Source organism: Gracilinanus agilis, chromosome 4, assembly GCF_016433145.1.
Source record: "Gracilinanus agilis isolate LMUSP501 chromosome 4, AgileGrace, whole genome shotgun sequence".
Classification (NCBI taxonomy): Eukaryota; Metazoa; Chordata; class Mammalia; order Didelphimorphia; family Didelphidae; genus Gracilinanus; species Gracilinanus agilis.
The window spans coordinates 16,364,762-16,386,644 of NC_058133.1; the positions used below are offsets into that span (position 1 = coordinate 16,364,762).

At 46.3% G+C, this 21,883-nt stretch overlaps 1 protein-coding gene across 1 annotated transcript in view; it reads right to left on the reverse strand.

Annotated features, from left to right (window-relative positions):
• Positions 1-1,758: 1,758 nt before the first annotated feature.
• The window catches only part of NFIA (nuclear factor I A), a gene marked incomplete at its 5' end in the record, with an annotated part of 248,847 nt that continues 228,722 nt past the window's right edge, over positions 1,759-21,883 (reverse strand). Inside the window, one exon of the mRNA XM_044671853.1 lies at positions 1,759-7,397. Coding sequence (XP_044527788.1) covers positions 7,380-7,397 — 18 coding nt within the window. The remainder of the gene's footprint in view (positions 7,398-21,883) is intronic.

A 21,883-nucleotide genomic window follows, 5' to 3' on the forward strand; every position in this document is an offset into this window, starting at 1 on the left:
ATCAAGAAGGGCCATCTCTGGGCTATCCTCACACTCACCGCACCCCTCCACCCAAAATCTTACCAGTCATCTTCTGCACTTCCTTTTGAGTCATTCAGAAAAAAGTTGCTAATTTAGAGACTATCAAGCGTCACAATAATAATAATAATATAATAATAATAGTAATAGTAATAAAAGACATCTGAAAGACACAAAACAAACCAGGGAGAGGGAAAGCGTTTTTGTTTTTTGTTTTTTTTTTTGAAAAATTGAGCTTAAAAAAAAATGGCAAGAGAAAAACGAGAGCAGCTACTGGACCGCATTAGTCTTTGAAGCCACTGTAAAAGGTAGAAAAGTTCCCATTTTATTTATTGAGTCTTTTGCTTTGTGAAGATGCTGGGTTAGAGGTAGCACACCTACTATGTTCTCTTATGGTACAGACTAATTTTTAAAAGGTTTTCATCTTTATCAAATAGCATCGTAAGTACACATGTGAATCTTGTGATGACTGGCATGGAGCCTGGGACCTTCTCCGGGATGCTCTCTCCCCCCTTTATCCCACCAAAGCCATGATGTTTCCCCTTCTCTTGCTGTTTCTAATGGAATATGGGAATTTCTACTACCTGTTCTCTCAATTTCCCAAGATCCTTTCCCAACAGGGCTCCATAGCCTCCTGAAGGCATAAAAGGCAGGTGGGTGCTGGCTAGGAAATGAAAACCAAAACCAAAATCTTGCTTTACTTGGGAAGCAAGCCATTGGAGATTTGGACCAAAAGAATAGCTAAAAGAAATCCCGTGTTAATAGCAAATATTTTTTTTTTCTCTCATGAAAAGGGCCCAGAGTTTGTACAGAGTTTAATTTTTTTGAAGGAAAATATTGCAACTGTGCATGAAACTAAATAGCCACATGAATTTTTTTAAAGTTTTTTTTGTTTTTTGCTTTTTTGTTGTTTTTTTTGTTTGTTTGTTTTTAATATGAAGAGGTCTGGTGTGAAGAAGGGCTAAGCATGGGTACCTGGTTGAACACTGTCCATTAGGAAATCACTTCGCACATGAGCAAGATCAGTGAAGGAGTCAGAGAAAAGCATCCCCTTATACTGAAATGCTGATGTGTATCCTCCTAAACAGAGTTCTTGGGAGTCACGTGGTGGTTATTTGAGACGAAAATCTTGCCAGGCACTGATTTCTGAACTCAATACCCATGCTTGCCCTCTAGGAAGAGAGAGAGAAAGAGAGAGAGAGAGAGAGAGAGAGAGAGAGAGAGAGAGAGAGAGAGAGAGAGAGAGAGAGAGAGAGAGAGAGAGAGAAAGAAAGGAGAAAAAAAACCACACAAGTAATACTGAATTTAAGTAAATGTATACCTCCAAAAATACTGAAAACACCCCAAAAATCAAGAAAAGAGACAGAATTTGCGTTCTCAGTGAAATATCTTTAAACCTATCTGACAAGAACCAAGTCAGAAAAAAAGACTAACATAACTTGGAGTAATATTCATACAGCTCTCTAAGCATTATGGAATAGCATGCATTAATATTGTATGGTTATCTTACATCACCTATACCAGAAGGTCCTGACAGACAGCAAAGGCTACCGGTGTAGAAAACAATCTTACTTCAGAAGAGCAATATAATACAGATTTCACAGGCACTACATTTTTAATATATCAGGTATTATGCTGGTTTTTCTTATAATTCATTCTGTCCTAAAGCTGGCATCATAACAATGACCAAAAAGGCAAGGACTGGAGTCAACGGAAGGGGATACCAACGTGGATATATTTGTTTTCTTCGGGTAAGGTTAGTGCATAGTTCTCATGCAGAAAATCACTGCTATGCATTTACATTGTGGGAAAGCAGATTGAAACGAGCCCAAGGTGTCACGTTTTTTTTTTTTTTTTCGTTTTTTTTTTCTTTTCGTAAATCATTTTGCCAGCCTGTAATAGCACCATGTAATGGATTTGCATTAAACGTTAGATTGATCTCAGAAGTGGCAACGAAGTCTTCCCTCGAGTTAAGTGCCACAGAACAGCTTCAATGTTACCTGCTATAGATCAAAGACGTTCTCATCCCACTGCCTTTTATATATATATATATTTTTTTTTTTTTAAACTGGCGAAAAGAAAAAAGGGGACGGACGGATGCAAGACGCCGATGAGACGGGAGCACAGCCTTGGACCGGAGGGAGGGAGGCAGAGTCACGGGACTGTCCAACGGGAGGTACATGCACTGACTTCAAGACAAAAATGGGCCTTGGGAAGCTGACGTTGGGGACGGCCCTGCGTGGCGGGCAGGGGTCCTGCTTCCTGAGACATCCACCACCAGATCTCCTAAGGAAAGCGGACTGGTTTGTGGGGGGTTTTGTTTTTTTGTTTAGGTGCCATGGAAGCTCTCCTCACACGACTGTGCCACTTGTGTTTGCAATTTGTTCTATGGAGGCCTTCGACCAAAAAATAAAAATAAAAAAAAAAAAAAGAACTCAAATTAAGAAGGAGAAGAAAAAAAAGTCGAGAAGTAACAAAAGAAACCACCATCGCTAAACAACAACCGAAAAGATATTTCCAGAGACACAATGCAAAGTACAATATTCACTGACTTTCCTTGTGGGTCAGAACAACATCGCAAGGAAAAACCGGGTTTTTGAGATTACTGATTTTAGGCCACAAATCCAGATTTGAACAGTAAATGGTTTATAACACTGTTACTACAAAGCTGCAAAATACACTGACGAAAACAAAACAAAACAAAGTGAAGGAAGAATTTTAAAGAGGGATGAGCATGATTATTTTTGTATATTCCTGTGGGCTGACCGGATACTGTGAGTCCAGGAACCTTTTAAATTTGGGGTGTGTGTGTGTTTGGGGGTCCCTTTCTCCTTTCTACCTTCAGGGAAGGGATCCAACAGAGACTGAGACTGAGGAAAGCATCCTATGTCTGCCTAAACTCTAACTCGGAGCTGATGGAAGAGATCAATAAGTTACTAACTGCATGGCTGGGGTGTGCCGTAGGAGACGAGCAAATGCTCGCTTCATTCCAACAGGAGATACGTCTGAGAGTTGGGAGCTGGTGGGCAAGAGGCAGGGAGAAGGGCCTGCGACTAGTGATCATGGTGGGGGGAAACCCTAGAGATTGGATGAGGGATTGGGATGAAAGAGGCTGGAGCCATTTAGTGTTTGTGACTCTGGCTTAGATCCCAGAGGAAGAAAAGAAACAGGAAAGTGAGTGGTGGGACGTTTCGTTCTCTAAATGTCAGAGTGTTCTAGGACCACCGATTTGGCGTTGGATGGGACGTTTGGTCCCGCACGTTTCCCAATTCCCTGTCTCCTGGATCCCGCCAGCTCTGAATCCCTGCACCCTGCCCAATCTCAGGTCTTCCTCCAGTCTCTTTTCTTGGCTTTGATTTGATTCTGGGGAATCGAACCCTGCTTCCTCTCTCCCTCCTTTCCAGTCCAATCACAACCCAACTGTCATTTCTGGAGGAGGGTACAGCGAACAAAAAAAGGGTCCTTGAAAGTGTTTCATTCTGACTCCACATCCCTGTCAGTTAGGACCCTGGACTGCCTCCCGAATGTTGCAAAGCCTTCAAAACCTTTTTGTTTGTTTGTTTGTTTGTTTGTTTGTTTCTGCAAACGGGTTCAGAGTTCCCTAACTCCGGCTTCATCGAACTCAATGTGACAAAATATCTTCGAGAGAAAAAAAAAATAAAATAAACGGCATACCTGTCATGTCCATTTACAATGGGTCTCCAGTAGCCTACACTTCTGAAGCATAGGAATAGGCTATATCATCAAGAGAAGAAAAATAACTGTATTTAAATACATACATAAAAAAAAAAAAAAAGGAACGGGAAAGTTTTCAACTTAAATCCAGTTCCCCAAAAAGGAGGGGTGGGGGGCACCCAACAGCAATGAAAACGAATTAAAAAATAAAGAGAAAAAGCAATTCTATGAACGCTGTCTTTATAACAAACAATCAGAAATTCCACTAGGCTAATTGGACAGATTTTTTTTTTCCTCATTTAAACAACATTACAAAAGTCCTGCATTATAAAATAGGGTCAAACAAATCCATAAAACTATACAACGTACAAATTACATTATCTTCTGAGGGGGAGCAGTGGCGTTCTCTCTCTCGCTCTCAATCAGCTCGCCCCAAATCACTGGACCTGCCCCAACTATTGCTTCGGTGGATTCGTCTTTTTTTTTTTTTTATTCTTTTTCTTTTCTTCATTGAAAAAAAAAAAGGGTGCAATTTCATCGTTATGTACAGACCAATTTCACTGGTAACACCTCGGCTTAGAGCAAAGGTTCTGACAAAATGTCTCTCTAGGCTTTTTTGTTGTTCTTTTCTTTTTTTTTTCTTTTTTTCCCTTCACTGTGAAGCACTGTAAGCTGCAAATTTATTTATTTTTTTCATAGTGCACATAATGTCATCGCAAAGTAATGCCCTGCTAAGTGCTATTAGGGGGAAGGCAAAGAATGCTGGCTACAGGAAATGATACTGTACACTGACTCTCACACAACACAACAGAGCCCAACAAACTACTCAACCACTTACCAGACACGTATCAAAGTCCAAAACGGTTTATTTTTTTTTTCCTTAAATAGAGAGAACCAGTAAACAATTATTTATTTTTCTTTCTCCAAACTCGGAAGTTTAAAAACGTGCATATAAAAATGGGCATTATTATATTTATTGAATGTGGATCAACTGGTCGGCTAAGAAAAATGGGGTGTGGGGATCTGAAGAAAAAGGAAGGTTGGTTTTTTTTTTGTTGTGTTTTTTTTTAAAACGCTATTTTTTTTTTAAGGCTTGCTTGTGAAAGGAATAGTTGTAAAAAGAAAACAAAAAATTGCTTGAAGCAAGGTCAGCTTAGTGCTTCACAGTTTGACTGCTACTCTAAAGGGAGCCCTTCCTGCCTCCGTGCATTCAAAATTCGCAAAAAAAAAAAAAAAAAAAAAAAAAAAAAAAAAAAAAGGACAAAGACAAACACCGAAAACATACTGCATCAACTGCAGCACCGACTTTGGTCAAATAAAAAAAAAAAATCAAAAGAAAAATCAATCACCACTAAGCGTTTCTACATGATATAAGCAGGTATTGCATATTTTCATATATCTGGGAAAGAAAACAAAACGAAATAAAGGAAGACTCCGAAAGAAAATGTCCAATGCAGCAACATCCCAAAATACTGATTTTTTTTTCTCTAGCATCTACAGATCTCAGAATAGCACTGCCACTGACCACACCGGACAATACACACTACTCCTATCTGCGGAACGACTACTCGCTACTTAGATTCTAGAAGTGGAAACCGACGATGGCGGACGTCAAAGTCACATTTACAAAAAAAGTGTCTCCAAATGCTTGACCAGGGAAAAAAACCCTTTCGATTCGAGGAACGTGTGCAACAATTTCAGAAATAATCGCTATCCAGGGCAAGGCACATTGATATGGAATTTTTTTTTTTCGCTTGTTTCGTGCAAATCAAGGAGGAAAAAAAAAAATAAAACAAACAACCAACATTGTTTCAGGGAAAAGATGAGCAAAAGTGACTTCCCAAGAATTTCAGATACTTGATTGTATAGGACAGTAGTAGAAACCCTTCTCAAGGGCTGAACAAACATAGTTTAAAGGCAAGTAAGTGCCTGGAATAGGGTTACAATATTGTGTCTTAATGTACTCTACTTTATCCTACATTAACTATATAAAAATTAGTTACTAACACTAGAACATGCACAGATTTTCTCTGATTAGCCAGATGCGCCAATCAGAACGTATATATATGTATAGTCTAGGAAACCTTCTGAAAGTCGCCTGGGGAAGCAATGGGTGCTTCGCTGTCTGGTAGAAAAAAATCACTTGCACTCTATTTTGTTCTCATTTTTTGTTCTCGGTTTTTTTTCTGCATTTTTTTGTCTTTTGTCTCGTTTTACTTTTGTACATAAGATACAGGACATTTGGGGGTACGAATTTTTTTCCTTTTTTTTTTTCCCAACAAGTGCCCTCGATCAGAATGGACACCAGCATCATCTTTGTCATTTCTCTCTGTAGTCTGTCCAGGAAAACGTAGGACACCGAGGTGTCTCAGACCTCCAGATGCTCTCTGGGACTTGAGGTGGCCAAGAACTGATAAACCCTAGGTGGCCGGAAACATGTCAAATTTGTTTTTTGTTTTTTCAGAATTGGCATAATCCATTATAAGTGACTTTTAGCTTATAAAATTAACAGATATCATGACTTAATTTTTTATGTGCTTCGATAAAAGAAAATAATTAATTAGCATTTAATGTAGTTAACATATTGTGGTAAAAGCACCATTAGATTTGTTTTTTTTGTGTTTTTTAAAATTTTCCTTCAGTTTTTTAAAGGGATACAAGTTTAACAATAAAAAACATAAAAAGCAAAAATAGCTCCCCTTTTTTCTTGCAAGGCTGTTTTTTTTTTACCCCAATAATTTAGAGTCCTGGGGTAGAAGGACTTGGAAAACAAAAATAGAATTTTCAACAATCTCTATCTTACAAAGATATTTAGCTATCCAATGAAATTGCACTTAACTCAATTCAAAATTCGATTGTTTCGATTGATTCCTGTCAGTTTCTGTCAAAACAGACCATCTTCCCCATTTCCACGTGAATTTGTGTAATTGTTGAAAATTGTTGGAAAAAAAAACCCCACAATGTTCTAATGTAAGTGCAGCATTTCAAACTTTAAAAAAAAAATGACGACAATAGTAGGAGTTTGTCATTTCTGGATCTCTCTGCAACGTGAGTGGACTCGCCATCCTCTATGGGTCACGGGACGCATTTAGACTGCTGACTGTAGAACAAAAATCACCCCCCCAGAAGGGAACCCACTGCATATTTCCCCCCATATGTCACAGAAGAACATGCCCTATTGTCTGTCCTGTAAGTTACATATTGCAGATTTCAGCGACTACCAAAGTTTTAGTTGCGGCGGGCCTCGCGAGTGCTCAGAAAGGCGGACGCATCTGTATGGGTCAGTGGAGGTCAAGACCGTGGAACAGCTGGGCTCCGTATGGAAAGTGGGGTGCGGCGGGGAAGGCAGCGCGACAGCAGACCGGCCTCCCCTCCACCCAACGTCACCTACAACTTACACTACCAGCGAAACACTCCAATGCGACGAAAGCCAAACCATCTCAAGCACCATGTGAGAAAATACAACAGTCCCTAAAGGTGGTTGAAAAAAAAAAAATCCTAATCCCAAAGAGGTTGCGGCCTTGGCTGTGGGACCGCAACGCTCGCCATTTTCCCATGAATCTGTTCGTCTCCCCTTCCGCTGGACAATGAAGAATCTGCGCTGCTGCTGCTGCTGCTGCTTCCGTGTTACAGAGTTGAGAAGGGGTCCGGTGGTCTGTCCGGTGGATGGTGGGATGCTGTGACTTTTATCCCAGGTACCAGGACTGCAAGACACAAAGGCGAGAAGGGCTCGTTACAACATGGCGCAGCGCAACGGGCTCCAGAGAAAGGGCTTGGGAAGGCCGAACCTGGGGGGAAGGAGGGGAGAAATCTTGGAGAATTTACAGACGAGGCCACCGAGGCCTGGAAGAGAAGCGGCCTGTCCAGTCACTTGGGCCGCCGGGAGGTAACAGACGCAGGATTCAAACCCGGGACTTCTGACTCTAAAATTAGGGTTCTTTCTCCTAGTCCAGGTTACCTCTCCTCGCCAGGACGGGAAGGCATTTGGAAACATCATTAGAGACACGGTTGACCATTAGAGCTAGAAAACGAACGACTCGCACAGAGGGGGAGGAGGACCGATTCTGTTTAACTCTAGAAGGTGACACCTGGATGGGTTAGTGGGAGACAATGGCAGACCCCGATCGGCTGGGTATAAATCAATACACACATCCTTAGTAAGGACCTACTTGGGTCAAAGCTCTGGGGAAACCGAGACAAGAATGGAGCAGCCCCCGGCCTCTGGCGGCTCAAGTTCTGTAAGAAAGACTCTCAACTTCTAAAGCTGATGACTCGGGAAGGAGCGAGTTCCCCATGAGTGACTTGTCAGAAACTCTTGCACCCTGGGACTTCGTCTCCCAGCACCCCTTCACACGTGGTTTATAAGCTCCGTAACTCCTCCTCGCTCTCTCTTTTTCCACATGCCGGCTGGGGAAGCTGGCTTTTGACTCTGGCTTTTTATGTTAGTTATTATTAATAAATCTTATTAAATATAATACTTGGAATATTGGATATTGGTTTTAATTCTTACCTGACAATTCTTAAGCTGTCTGGCAAACCCTTTGACACCAATTTTTTTTTTTTCAGTTATTAAAACCCTTACCTTCTTAGGATCAATACTGAGTATCGGTTGGGAGGCAGAAGAGCAGGAAGGGCTAAGCAACTGGGATGAAGTGACCTGTCCAGGGTCACACAGCTAAGAAGTGTCTGAATCCAGATCCGAACCCAGGACTTCCCTCTTCAGGTCTGATCAGCTGCCCTTTGGCACTCCTTTTTCAAAGCAGGCTTCTCACATCCATTCTGACTCTGAGGGCCCGATAGTCTGAGTCTGTTGTTCGATAGTTGCAGTTGTGCCAGATTCTTCATGACCCCATTTGGGTTCTTTTCTTGGCAAAGACACTGGAGTGGTTTCGCAGGTCCTTCTCCGGCTCATTTGACAGTTGAGGAGACTGAGGCAAACAGGGGTGAATGACTTGCCCAGGGTCACCTGGCTGGTAAGCATCTGAGGCCAGATTTGAACTCAAGAAGAGGCGTCCTTCTGACTCCAGGACCGGGGCTCTCTCCACTCTACCCTCTAGCTGCCTGTCACGGTCTAGCCTGGAACTACACAGCCGAGGCAGAGTACAGCGTCCATTAGCCCAATGAAAGCAGTGACTGAAAGGGGGTGGCCACAGGCACAGAGAAGGAGGGGCTGCCGTTCAGGAATGCAAATTAAATATGTTTTGGGGGGACTTTGGGACTTCCTATATTTCTGTCCTTAAGCACTGACAAGGCACCCGAGGGGCACCACAGACATGCTCAAGGTAACCCTGTCACTGTATTATTATTATTATTATTATTATTATTATTTTTAAACCCTTCCTTTCTGTCTTAGAAACAACTCTAAGACAGAAGGGCAAGGGGTAGGCAAACGGGGTTAAGTGACTTGTCCAGGGTCACACAGCTTGGAAGCATCTGGGATCAGATTTGAGCCCAGATCCTTCTGACTCTAAGCCTGGCACTCTATCCACTGAGCCAGTTGGCCACCCTGCGCCGGTCACTTTAGAACAAAAAGGAAAAGGCCAACATTGGTAGTGAGTGGCTAGTCAGGAAGGAAGCCTTAAAGGGTCACTGCAGAAAGAGGACAGAGTCTCCACTTCCCAATGGTCACTGAGGCAGTGAGAGAGGCTGTTCCCTTAGAACTGCTCTCTGGTCTGAGATCTGCCACTTGCAGGTTGGATTCCTTTGGGCAGGAATGAGAACTGTTGGTAGAGAGACTGCAAAGGGCGCAGAATGAGGCCACCCACGATCTGCCTGAGGATGCCGGCCACGCGGGGCGGGAGGCACTGTGGAGATCACCATCTTTGCTTTCCAGAGAAGGAAACATCTCAGAGAGGCTAAGAAGATTGCCTCTAGTCACAGAGCCTGTCATTGCAGCCGGGGCTTTCCGATGATAAGATCACAGATTTAGACTGAAGGCTACTGAGTCCACCTTCTTCATTTTACAGATAAGGAAACTGAGGCACATATTGTGTCTGAGGCAGAATTTGACAGCTCTTCCGACACCAAGTCCAGTCCCCCATTCACCACACCAGGGGCAAAAGGATTCATTTCTCTGGGCTTCCGTTTCCTCATCTTTATAATGAGAGGACTGGTCTGATAGTCTCTAAGACTAATGAGATTCTGTAAGTTTTTCAATAAATTGCTGAATTGAATTATTGAAAAGAACACTATTGACGACAACCAGATGGGTCCAGATTTCTATTCTATAACTGAGAAGGGTCAATAATGGGCATACTATGTGCTAGGTTAAGCTTTTTTTTTTTCTTTTTTAAACCCCTACCTTCCACCTTAAAATCAATATTATGGATTGGTTCCAAAGCAGAAGAGCAAGGCAATAGGGGTCAAGCGACTTGCTCAGCTGGGTCCGAAGTCAGATTTGAACCCAAGACCTCCTATTTCTAGACTAGGTTCTCGATCCACGGAGCCGCCTGGCTGGCCCCTACGTTAGGCTTTTGACTCTGGCTGTCCTGCTCTAGCTGACTCTCCCTTCCTCCACTTTGAACAAAAACGGTCTCTTTCCAGCACCTTCAGCATCTCTCCAACCCTCTGTGGTCCCTCCAATGCCAAGACCAAAGAAACAGTTCAGAACCCGCCATGGGAATGGATACTCTGTAAGGGACAAAGCCTGCGGGCTCGGCTGCCACACGAAGGCACTTTGTGGGGTCCCAAAAATGGAAACGGGCATCCTTGTTCTCTTCAGGTGAGGCCAGCACAGAAGCCTCGTGCAGGTAAGCAGCGCCACGTGTTTACAGTGTAGGGTGCAATGAGAGGAACCCACCGATTCAAAAAGAAATCATTTTGCCGTCCTGTAAGAATCCCGTGGACTAGAGCCATATTTCTAGAGCAGAAAATGCTTTTCTATCTGTGTAGACACGGCTCTGTGTTCTTTAAACAGATACGACATAAAGCGGAATTGCTCAGCCCTCTAAACGCGGATTTCCTTCCGTTTGCAGGCTTCTCCTCCTCCAACCAAGTTATTTTATAATCATTTTAGAGAACTTTTTCTGGGATGATCTCAGAACGGATTGTTTCCTCCGAGGAAATAGGAACTCTGAAGAACAGTGCTCTTCTTCACTTGGCACTGGGCCCTCCAGACCGAGTGGCCCAGAACAGAAGCCAATTGACTTAAAGTCTGGGGCTCTGGGTTAAGCTTGTTGGTCCAGCTCACCTCTTCCATGAAGACTTTCCCTCCCCCGGCCCCCAAAGTGGGCAGTTTCCTCCTTTTGTTTCTCTTCTACTCAAAGTGGGCACAGCTAGCTTCTGTCCACTTGGCACCTCACAACAAAGGCAGGTGCTTAGTCAAAGGGAACCAGCTTTCCTCCTCCTCCTCCTCTTCTTTCTGGGAAGGATATTTGAAGATGAACCACTTGATGATCTCTTTTGATGTGCTCTTCTAGAATAGCCTTCTTTCCTCATTTAGGGTAGCATCAGGGACAAAGCATTGCCCTTGGAAGGAAGGAGACCTCCATGGGAATCCAGAACTCAAGCCCTGTTCTGCCTGTTCCTGACTGTGAGGGATTCAGTTACCCTCCAGGAACCTCAGTTTCCCAATCTGTAAAAATGGGGATAATAACATTGCATATAGCAATATCCATATTGCAGGATAGTAAGATGATCTAACGAGATCACGTAAGCCAAGCTCTCTCTCTCTCTGTCTCTCTCTCTCGATCTCTTTCTGTGATTATTCACTCATTTAATCCAGAGTGAAGGGTCACTATTGCATGGGCTGTGGGCTCCACTGGTATTCTTGCTGTGTCAAGGGAAACTGAGGCAGAGTCTTAGTTAACTTTTAGGGAAGAATTTGTAGGGACAAAAATTACGTAGGATGGCATCTGGGTGGCTCAGGGGATTAAGAGCCAGATCTAGAGATGGGAAGTCCTAGGTTCAAATCTGACCTCAGACACCTCCTAGCTGGGTGACCCTGGGCAAGTCACTTGACCCCCATTGCCTAGCCTTTACTGCTCTTCTGCCTTGGAGCCAATACACAGTATTGATTCTAAGACGGAAGGTGAGGGTTTTAAAAAAAAAAAAAAAGACAGGTTGGGCAAGGATAGACGGGCTACATATTGCACTGTTAGGGGGAATGATGAGATTCTCAGAACCCTTTGAGCGTTATTAGCAAAATGTATGTGTAGATCTGTACATATACATACATAACATATATGTATGTGTGTGTGTTCGTAGGCTTTTGCGCCAGGTTTGTGGTTTCCTCAATGGAGTGGGACTCCCACCATGGAAATTCCTTTCACCAACACATGTAACCAGCTCCCCAAATGGGTGCGTATTTGCCTGATGATATATGTATAAGCCGGGCTGAATTGCTTTCCAGCTCCGGGAGGGGGTCGGGAGGAAGGGAGGGAGCCAGCACGAATCACAGAACTTTGGAAAACTCGGGCGGAAACATGTTCTGAAAAGAAAATAAGGAGAAAACCCAACAGCCAGCTTTGTAACTCCGAGTCTTGGGGGTGGGTGGGGGGGTGGGGGAGGGTTGCCCGGGCCACTGGGATGGTCCACCGGAGTGCCACGGCTCAGACGCCGACCTCGAGGCTCCACATCCGGGGACCTGCCCGCCGCCCGAACGCCCAGGGCGCCTGGTCCGAGGCACCTGGGAGCCTTTCAGCACCGGCCAGGACTTTATGTGCAGCGGCGCAGGGCCAGCGTCCAAAGGGTTAAGCCAGGGCCGGTTCCGGGGCCGATGGGGCCTTCTTCCGGTTAAAAGAAGGCTCTGTGGCCCCGGGAGCCTAAGGGCCGAAGGCGGCGGGCTCCCACGGAAGTTGGTGGAAGATCTCCCCCCGGGTCTCTCCCTCGCCCTCGGTTCTAGAGCCGTTCTAAACTCCTCCTCCTCCTGCTGTGCACTCTCAGCGCCTCTTCTCTGCCAGGCTTTGAGAAACCCAACCAAGAAAGGGCTCTCTTGTGTCCTGACTGGCCAGTCTGTGTGGCCTGGCTAAAACGGGGGGGGAGGGGGTGCTAAGAGAGCCCCAACGTCCGGGCGCCATTTTTGGCCCTCGCCAGAGCTGCGGTGTCGGATAGGGCCAGCCCCAAGCTAAGAGCCCCGTTTCCCTGGAGGGCGAGGACCCCAGCCTTGCAGCCGCCCTCGGGGAACCAGCGTGGCTGCGAGTTCCCAGAGCAGCTCTGGGGACCCAGAGGGGGCGGCAGGGGGCGCCCTTCCCCGGCCCTCGCCTCCCCGGGCCGGCCTCGGCGGCCCGGCGGAGCTCTGCAGTGCTCGCGCTGGCCTCAGAAAAAGCCCCCCGAAGCCAAGTTTCTTCCCATCTTACTATTCAGTGTGTGCCTTGCAGACAAGGTTACCCCAGAGCAGCTCTGTAATCCTTCACTGAAATAGGCTTTATTGATTGCTCTGGTCTATTGTTCTCTTTTCAAGTCCCCCAAGTTCAAGTTCATCGTGGTGTTACATCATGTCTGGTTGCTAGGGGCAACCAGACAGACCCAGACGTGACTATCATTAGCAAGAAAGCCTCGGCTCTCCTCCCACCACCCTTCCCGGGGCTCTGACGTAGCAGGGCCCACTGCAAACACATTGAGGTATTTATTCTGCCTAATTTATGACCTTCACAGCAAGCGGGGACCCCCACTCCCAAAACCAACACTCTCCCAGATTTAATTAACCCGTCTTTCTCTGGCACTTGGGCGACTTAGACAAAGGGCTAATTATGGGGTTGCGCCGGCCCGCAGTTTTTGTCTTGGGGGGGTGGGGGGAGGGCGGTGTGTGAAGATCCGCCTGGGAAAGCGAGCCCGGGGGCTGGGGCGGCTCCCCCCGGCCGAGCCCCCCGCCCCCCCGGATTTTTTGCCCTATTGACATTTCATGAAATTCTTTAGCTGCTTAAGGGAATTAGGGGGAAAGAGGCGACGTGAAGGTTCCTCCTTCGGAGTTGGTATTCAGGAACACAAATCAACTCCTGACATGTTTAAATTTAAATGCTAACCACACACTCGGCGAGTTACTCTAAAGGTTAGTTCTTAATCAATGGAAGTTGCTGACTCCGGGCTTTCTCAGCTTGCATGCGGCACTGCAGTTCCTGGCCTTTTGTCTCACGGTGGGGCTTTCAAAACTTTTCCCCCTCCTTTCCTGAAGATGATTCCAGCAATGATCTGGCAGACACAGAGGGCTATTGTGCCCCTTGACTAGCGACATGTCAATAAGGGAGCCGGGCTCTCGGGGCTGGGGGCCCCCCTCAGCCCGGCTCCTTAAGAAGCGACCAATGGGCAGCCTTCATTAACCCTTGCCAGAGTGGCACCTCCTTCCCCCTCCCTCCCCCCCCATTTCTCCTTCGGTCTGACTGCTGACACCGCCCCCCCCCCCAATCTGGCTGAGGACACCTCCAGGGGATCATCGATTTGCTGAGGCTGCAAGCAGGCAGGTTAGGGTCGGCGGATGTGGATCGGCCTTTCTGGAGATCAATTGGAAAATGGCTTGCTGTGAATTAGATTTCAGGGCATCAGGGTCTGGGAGGGAGAAGAGACCTTGGAAGGCACCCAGGGGCCAAACCCCCTGCTGGGCTCCTGATTCATGGGATCACAGACCCCGTCCTGGAAGGCACCTTAGAGGTGATGAAGTACAAATCCCTCGTGGGTTAGAGGTTATAGGATCAGGGACTAAGCCAAGGAAACCTGTGCATGGTGCCTGGCACACAGTTGGTGCTTAATAAATGTTTACTGGCTGGGACTTGAGCATGGTACCTCTTCTCTGTTAACTAGCTCTAAGCTATCCTCTTTAGAATCATTTCTGTACAGAGTTTTGGAGGTGCTTCCCCTGCTAGGGTGTGAGCTCCTTGAGAGCAGGGGCTGGCTTTTGCCTTTCTTTGTATCCCCATGGCACATACTAAGGGCTTAAATAAAGGCTTGCTGCCTGATCAACATCACCATTTCACAAACGAGGAAACCGAGGCCCCGGGGAGCAGGATCTTTTATGCCTTGTCTTTGTACTTCCAGCACCAGTGCTTGGAGTGTATGCAGTAGGTACTTCATAAATGCCTGTTGGGTTGCAATGACTTGCTTGTAGTCACATAGAGAGTAAAGGGCAGAATCAGCATTTGAACCCAGGCTCCTTCCTCTAGCCCAGTGGTTCCCAAACCTTTTTGGCCTACTGCCCCCTTTCCAGAAAAAATATTACTTAGTGCCCTGGAAATTAATTTTTAAAAAAAATTTTAATAGCAATTAATAGGAAAGATAAATGCACCTGTGGCCGTCACCGCCTCCCTGGATCGCTGCAGCACCCACCAGGGGGCGGTGGCGCCCACTTTGGGAATCACTGTTCTAGAGCTAATGTTCTCTCTGCTGGACTAAAACCTATGTGCTATAATTCAGTATGCTGCCCCAGACCCCAGAACCTTAGGTCTAGGGTTGGAAGGAATATTAGTGGTCATTTTGCCCTCTCATTTTACAGATGAAGAAACTGAGACCTAGAATCATTAAGAGACTTGCTCAAAGTCAGTCAGGTAGTAAAATGGCAGCTAGCTAGGCTGTAAATCTGAATTCTCTCATTCCAAATGCAGAGCCCTTTCCCATGGTTCCCAAGTTGACTTGTAAGTTACTAGAGGGTATTTGGAAAGGCTCATTTTCTCCTTGTTTTGTAGTCTACGGCCATTGGGGATTTTAAAGCATTTGCATTCTCTTTTTGTAACACTGCTTGCTAACTTTGGCTACAGAATGGTAATTTTGTAAGACTATATGATGGTGACTCAGTGGATGGAGAGCCAGGAGATCTGGGTTCAAGTCTAATTTCAGACCCCCTTCCTAGCTTTGTGACCCTGGGCAAGTCACTTAACCCTCAGTGCCTAATTCTTACTGCTTTTCTGCCTTGGAACCAATATACAGTATCAATTCTAAGATGGAAGATAAAGGTTTTTTTGTTTTTGTTTTTGTTTTTGTTTTAAAGATTCTATGGCCGGCCAATGAGGAAATACAAGTAGAAGATGGCTAAGGTCACTCGGGCAGATTAAAAAACCCACCATATCTTTGGGCATTTCTGGTGCCACAACTTCCAGTTTAATATGGTTTCTGCCTTTCTCTTGATTTGAGAGTTCCAGAAATGTAACTTCCTGCCTTGGGACAGACAGCAAAGGCTTTTTTCTGTACTTTATCTCAGCCAGTCCCACTAGGACACTACAACATGGGCTGATGCTATCTGCAGATCCAGACATCAGGGAAGCAAATGCTCTAGACCGATCCACCATCCCCCAAAGGTCCTGGCTCTGGGACACGCCGGCTCCCCATTTGTCAGCCACCCACCCCATTCCCAGGGAGCGTCATCCATGCCGGTCGTCCTCTCCCCTGTGCTCAAGGTGAAACATCCCCCAGAATTCTGCAGTCCAGCAAAAGATCCGAGCTTCCCTTTTTTTCCTCCAGTCAAACGAAGAAGTAATCTCATCAGGTTGGAAAGTGCTGACTAAGGATTTAATAAAGGGCCTGCAGATGTGTGTCATCTCGGAGGTATTCAACTCATGTAATGCAAAACAGTTGCACACTGAGCGTGCTTATAAAATTCCATTTAACCATTGCTGGGCTCTTTTTTTACTGTTCTCTGAGGAGTATTATCACACTTTCCCGCCCTTAATTTACAACCCCATGAAAGTTGGTGATCAGTCCTGCTGCTCTCCTTAAGCCTCAAAGTAGTAAGGATTTATGGACCATAAACAATATCAACCCGTCTGAATCCCAAACAGGAAGTCTGTCATGGCGAGCCAGCCAGCGATCGAGCATGGGGCTGGGGATGGTTCTGCCCCTCTACTGCCTTCCAAGAAACAATAAGAAAATGGAAACCTCCCTTAAAAATAAAAATTGGGGCCTCTGGGGGGCCACTAAGGATGGCAAGGGACAAACTAGGAGGCTCGGAGGACTGACAGAGATCTGAGAAGTCATTGAGTCCAATTCAATTTACCCAAGGTCACCAAACCGAGATTAGAACCCAGGCCCTCAGACTTCAGCGCCTTAACTCAGGACCTCATCACCAGTTACTGGCACTACTGCACCAATTTCTTATTTCGTCTTCTGGCCCCCTGCATCCTCCCTCTCCAATCAGTCCTCTCAACTGCTGACAAAATGATGTCCCTAAAACATCCATCTTACCACTAGAGCCCTAACTCAAAAAAATCAGGTGTGGTCCCTTTTTGCCTTGGGGAGAAAATACAAAATCTCTGGTCTGGAATCTCATAGGATCTGAGGGATCTTTGGAAGCATCCTGGTGGTCATCTCACCAGGCACTCACACTTAGATCTGAGAGAGGACTTAGAGGCCCTCTGGTCCAAACTCTTCCTGGATTCCCATCTGTGCTTTGCTCCTTAAGACCTTAGCCCAGTCGCTTACTTTTCTATGCCTCAGTTTCTTCAAATGTAAACAGATGACCTCTAAGGTCCCTAACTCAGTAAATCATTTCTGCCTCCTTTTTATGGCATGGTGTCTACAACCTTGCTCCCACCTACCTACCCTTTGGGTCTGATTTTATGACACCCTTTCCATTGGTTAGTCCATATGCCTTTGTAGTAACTGCATATTTACTAGTATATATGTTATAATCTCCCTTCCCCATCAGAATGGAAGCTCCTTGAGGGGAAGGACTGTTTCCTTTTTGTCTGTCTTGGTACATAGTGGAGATAATGGCCAAACCTCTCACTTTTGGCATGAGGAACTTCCTCTATCATTGTAGGTCAAACAATCTTAGAAAATTGCCTGAAGCAGTGAAATGTACAGTGACTTGCCCAAGGGCACCACACCAGTCCACGCATCCAGGTTCCAAGGACACATCTCTATCCACCACATCACATCACCTCTAGGCACTGCCCAGAAATGACAGCACAGAAATGGCTAAAAGGGATTTGATGCCCAAGATAAGTTAGAAGATCCTAAGAGAGCCCCTCTTTGTGTCCTTGATGAATTAAAACAATTTGTATGCTCTTTGGTACAGGAAAAATGGGCAAAGGGAACTCGAACCTAAGTCTTCCTAGGTCTGGTCTGAGGCCGCTACCACAAGTGACCCAGGAATTAATTATGTAGAAACTATGTAGGGGGGTGCAGCTAGGTGGCACAGTGGATAGAGTGCCTAGACAGGAAGACCCAAATTCAAGTCTGGCCTCAAATACTTTCTAGCTGTGTGACTCTGGGCAAGTCACTTAACTTTTCTTGCCTCAGTTTCCTTGTCTGTAAAATGACCTGGAGAAGGAAATGGCAAACCGTGCCAGTCTCTTTGCCAAGAAAAGCCCCAAATGGGATCGCAAAGAATTGACTGAATAACAACAATAACGAGAAATCTCTATGTTCACTGGATTGAAGCGGAATTATCTTTTTTCTTTATAAACCCTGACCTTCCACCTTAGAATCAATACAGTGCATTGGGTCCAAGTGTTAAGTGACTTGTCCAGGGTCACCCAGCTAGGACAGAATTATCCTGGAAGTCAGAGGATACTTGCTGTGCAGCCTTGGGCAGGTCTGCCCCTCAGCTCAAAACAACCACCACCAGCACAAGAGGGGATTCGATTAGGGCCCCCCCTCTAATTCCCCTGCTGCAAAAGGGCAGGCTGGGTGTCCCCTCCCCCCAATCCAGGGCTTTTTTCCCCATTCGCCAGCACAGGAGAACAGGATGTGCACTTAGAGAGAGAGAAAACAAGCAGCAAAGGAAGAACTGGGAGCCTGCTTGGGTGCTGCTCCTCTTAGCTAGAAGCAAACCGGGGGCTGCTGGGCCGCCTATCTGTTTTTCAAATTAAAAAGTTAAACAAAAGGCCTCAAGGCCAAAGATTAACGCAGGCGGAAGGAGGTTGTTAATGTGGAATCCAGAACTGGGTGTGACACTTGGCTCCAGCATCCCGGGTTATTTAAGGACATTCACACATGGAGGAAGGAGGTGGCTCTTCCCATGTGCTGTGGAGGCCCCCCCCCCGGGCCCCCCTCACCCAGCCGGGGAGAGGCCACGAGCTGCTCCAAGCAGGCAGACCCCGGATGTCCATCGTGAGCAGGCCAGCAGCTTCCCATTGGCAAATGGTTCCTCCAAATGGGTTTCCCAGGATGCCAGAGTGAGAGAGAGTCTCAGAGAAGCCCTCAAGTCCCACCCCGACTGGAACAAGAGTCCAGCTTTTGCTTGAAGACCTCCAGGGATGGGGAAGCTCCTTCCATCCATCAAGCTGGAATTTGTCTCCCTACATGTCCTACCCATTGCTTCTGCCCCGTGGGGTCACGCCGACTCCTTCCACAAGGCTCCATCCATTCAGGCCATGTGGGCTTAGGAAACGGAGCTCTGGAGGCCCAGTGACTTGCCCAGGGTCACACAGCTAGTGTGTCTCAGAGGTGGCCCTTGAACACAGGTCTTCTTCCCAGGGTACTTCTCTATCCTTAAATGCTGTGGCCTCAAGGAACTTCGTTCTCCTGTTTCACCCTCCTCTAGAGTCTCTCTCTGATCTCTAGAATCTGATCAAGAAAGTCCTTAAAAATGCCAATCCCAGAAGAGAGCCCTGGTCTCCATGGGTGATGGCCGTCCCAGCAGCCTTTCCCTCAGACCCTCCTGTCTCTTCCTGAATGATTAGGGGCGCCCTGGGGGGAGATGAGCCAATGGGTGGGGAAAAGTGGGGAGAAGTGGAAAGAGCCCTGGATGTGGGCTCTGGAGACATGGGGTCCAGTCCTCACTCCAATGTTTGAATCCATCAGCAATGGATTAAGATGGGCTCGATGACAAAACGACCAGGATTTGAACACAGGACATCTGACTCCACGTCAAATGCCTTCCACAACCCCCTCCCCCCCAAACGGTCACTTACAATCTATAGGGCCTTGGTGGAGTCCCTGCACCTCTGTGCCTCAGTTTCCTTGACTGTAAAGGAGGCACCATAATCCTTGCCTCTCCAACATCAAATGGCTTTGGGGGGGGGGGGAACAGTAAATAAAAATGGCAGCTAACAATAATATTAAACTAACATTTATGCATTTAAATATAAATTACCATTTATATGCCTCACATATCCATTTGTATTCTGCATTTATACAAATATATATGTATATATTTGGGATTTCCATTATTCACTCCCTTGAGGTAGGTGCTATTATTAGCTCCATTTTGGTGTGATTCGCTTGATGATTAAGAAGGCTAATCAACAGGCAGATATTATGAGCTTCATTTTACAGACAGGGCAGGGCAGTGAGGAGGTACAGAGCCCTGGGTCCGGAGTCAGGAAGACTCACTGGCCTCAGAGGCTCACTAGCTGCATGACCTTGGGCAAGTCACTTCACCTTGTTTGTCTCTCTTTTGAGAAGGAAATGGAAAACCACTCCAGTATCTTTGCCAAGAAAAGGCCAAACGGGGTCATCAAGAGTCGTACACAACTGAATTAGGACTGAACAACAGAGAGGCAAACGGAGGCAGACAGAAGGGGAAGGACTCTCTGTGGATCACACGTAATAAGTGGATGAGGCAGGATTCAAACCCAGCTCTTTCTGACTCCAAATCCAGCCCTCTAGCGCCCCACCCCACCCCCCGCTGCCCCTAGCTGGGAACATCTGTCACCCTTTTGCTTGTAAAGTCTTATTCATGGGAGGAAACCCACAAAAGATAAAATGCACCATATGTGGCTAAGTGCGGAATGCCCGTCAGGAGGGCAGTGACTTGGCCACAACCACAACTCCCACACGGCCATGCCTTTTTTCAGTAAATCCTTCATTCAAGAGGGAGAAAAAAATACGTGACTTTGTGAGCCCTCAGTGGGCGCCCTCTGCAACCAAGTCCTCGTTCTTACGTTTGCCCCAAAGCCCAGAAATTGATGTCGTTTCCCCCAAAGGAGAAAAGGGATGAACTCAAAAAGCCTCCGTTCATCCATGCTCTGGGTGTCCTGCTGGGTCCCTTTCCCCGCAAGCAAGCCCTCCCAGAGGAGAGAGCAGGGAAGCACCGGACAGCTTCCAGCCGTAGCCCCTCGGTGCGAAGGCCAGAGGTGGCCCACTTGGTCTGTGACGGCCGGCCCCACGGAGGAGTCCAAACCGCACAGACTAGCCCCGCCATCTTGGCCAGGACCTCTGTTCTGACCGAAACCTCAAGCTGGGAAAATGAATCCTTTTATCTGAGAGCCTCCCAGATCTCCAAAACGTGGAAGGAAACACACACACATGGAGTCACTCTCGTAATGCCTGAATGTGGCCCTGCTGGCTCTCTGGCATCTGGACATGGAACAAGATTCTGCCGGGGAGAATTCTTTTGCATTGAAAAACCTCACAACCACCGGCTATCAGGGAGCTGGAGGGAGCTTTAGGGGTCACCTTGCCCAAGCCCCTCATTGTAGACTCGCAGCAACCCCAGAAGGCCCAGAGACTCACTTCTAAGTCCCATAGTTTATGGGTCTCAGGCAGAATTCAAACCCAGAGCCTCTGAGGGCAAATCCAACGTTTCCCCCATCATGTGAAGCTACCTCCTTAAATGCTAGAAGGTCCTAGAGTTAGAGTCAGAAGGAGAACTTAGAGGTCCTCGAGCCAAACCCCTCCTCTCAGAGGAGGAAATTGGAGCCCAAAGTGGTTGAGTTACTCAAGGTCACACAGCGGAGAGGGAGAAGAAGAGGGAATTTGAACTTGGGTCCTCTGACTCAAGGTCATGGGATGGATTTAGAAAGGAAGGTGTCTCAACTTATGGAGGAAGAAAGAGGAGTCCAGGCAAGGAAAGTGATCTGGTCAGGGGTTGTGGAGAGAGTAAATAATAGGCATCATGGTTTAGTGAATGGGGCTAAGACCTGGGTTCCACTGTGGTGACACTCTGGGAAAGTCACTCAGCCTCAGTTTCCATGTCTATAAAATGGGCATAATAATAGCCCCTGCCTCCCAGGTTATTGGGAGGCTCAAACAACACATTCACAACCCTTAAGGTGTCTTGTCAATTTTTAGACATTAGAGTTATGGTATAATTAAGTCACAGAGCTAGAATTTCAATTCGGATTATAGAAGAATATAAGATTAGGTCCAAGGAATTTAAATCACTTTTACTTGCACAAAAACTCATAGATCTTAGATTAGGGCATGTTTGCTACCCAGAGACTTGAGTTCAAATACTGACTTAGGAGCTTACTAGCCTTGAGATTCCTTGTAAGTTGCTTACCTCCTCTCTACTTCCTTCCTTCTTTCTTTCCTTCTTTCCTTCTTTCCTTCCTTCCTTCCTTCCTTCCTTCCTTCCTTCCTTCCTTCCTTCCTTCCTTCC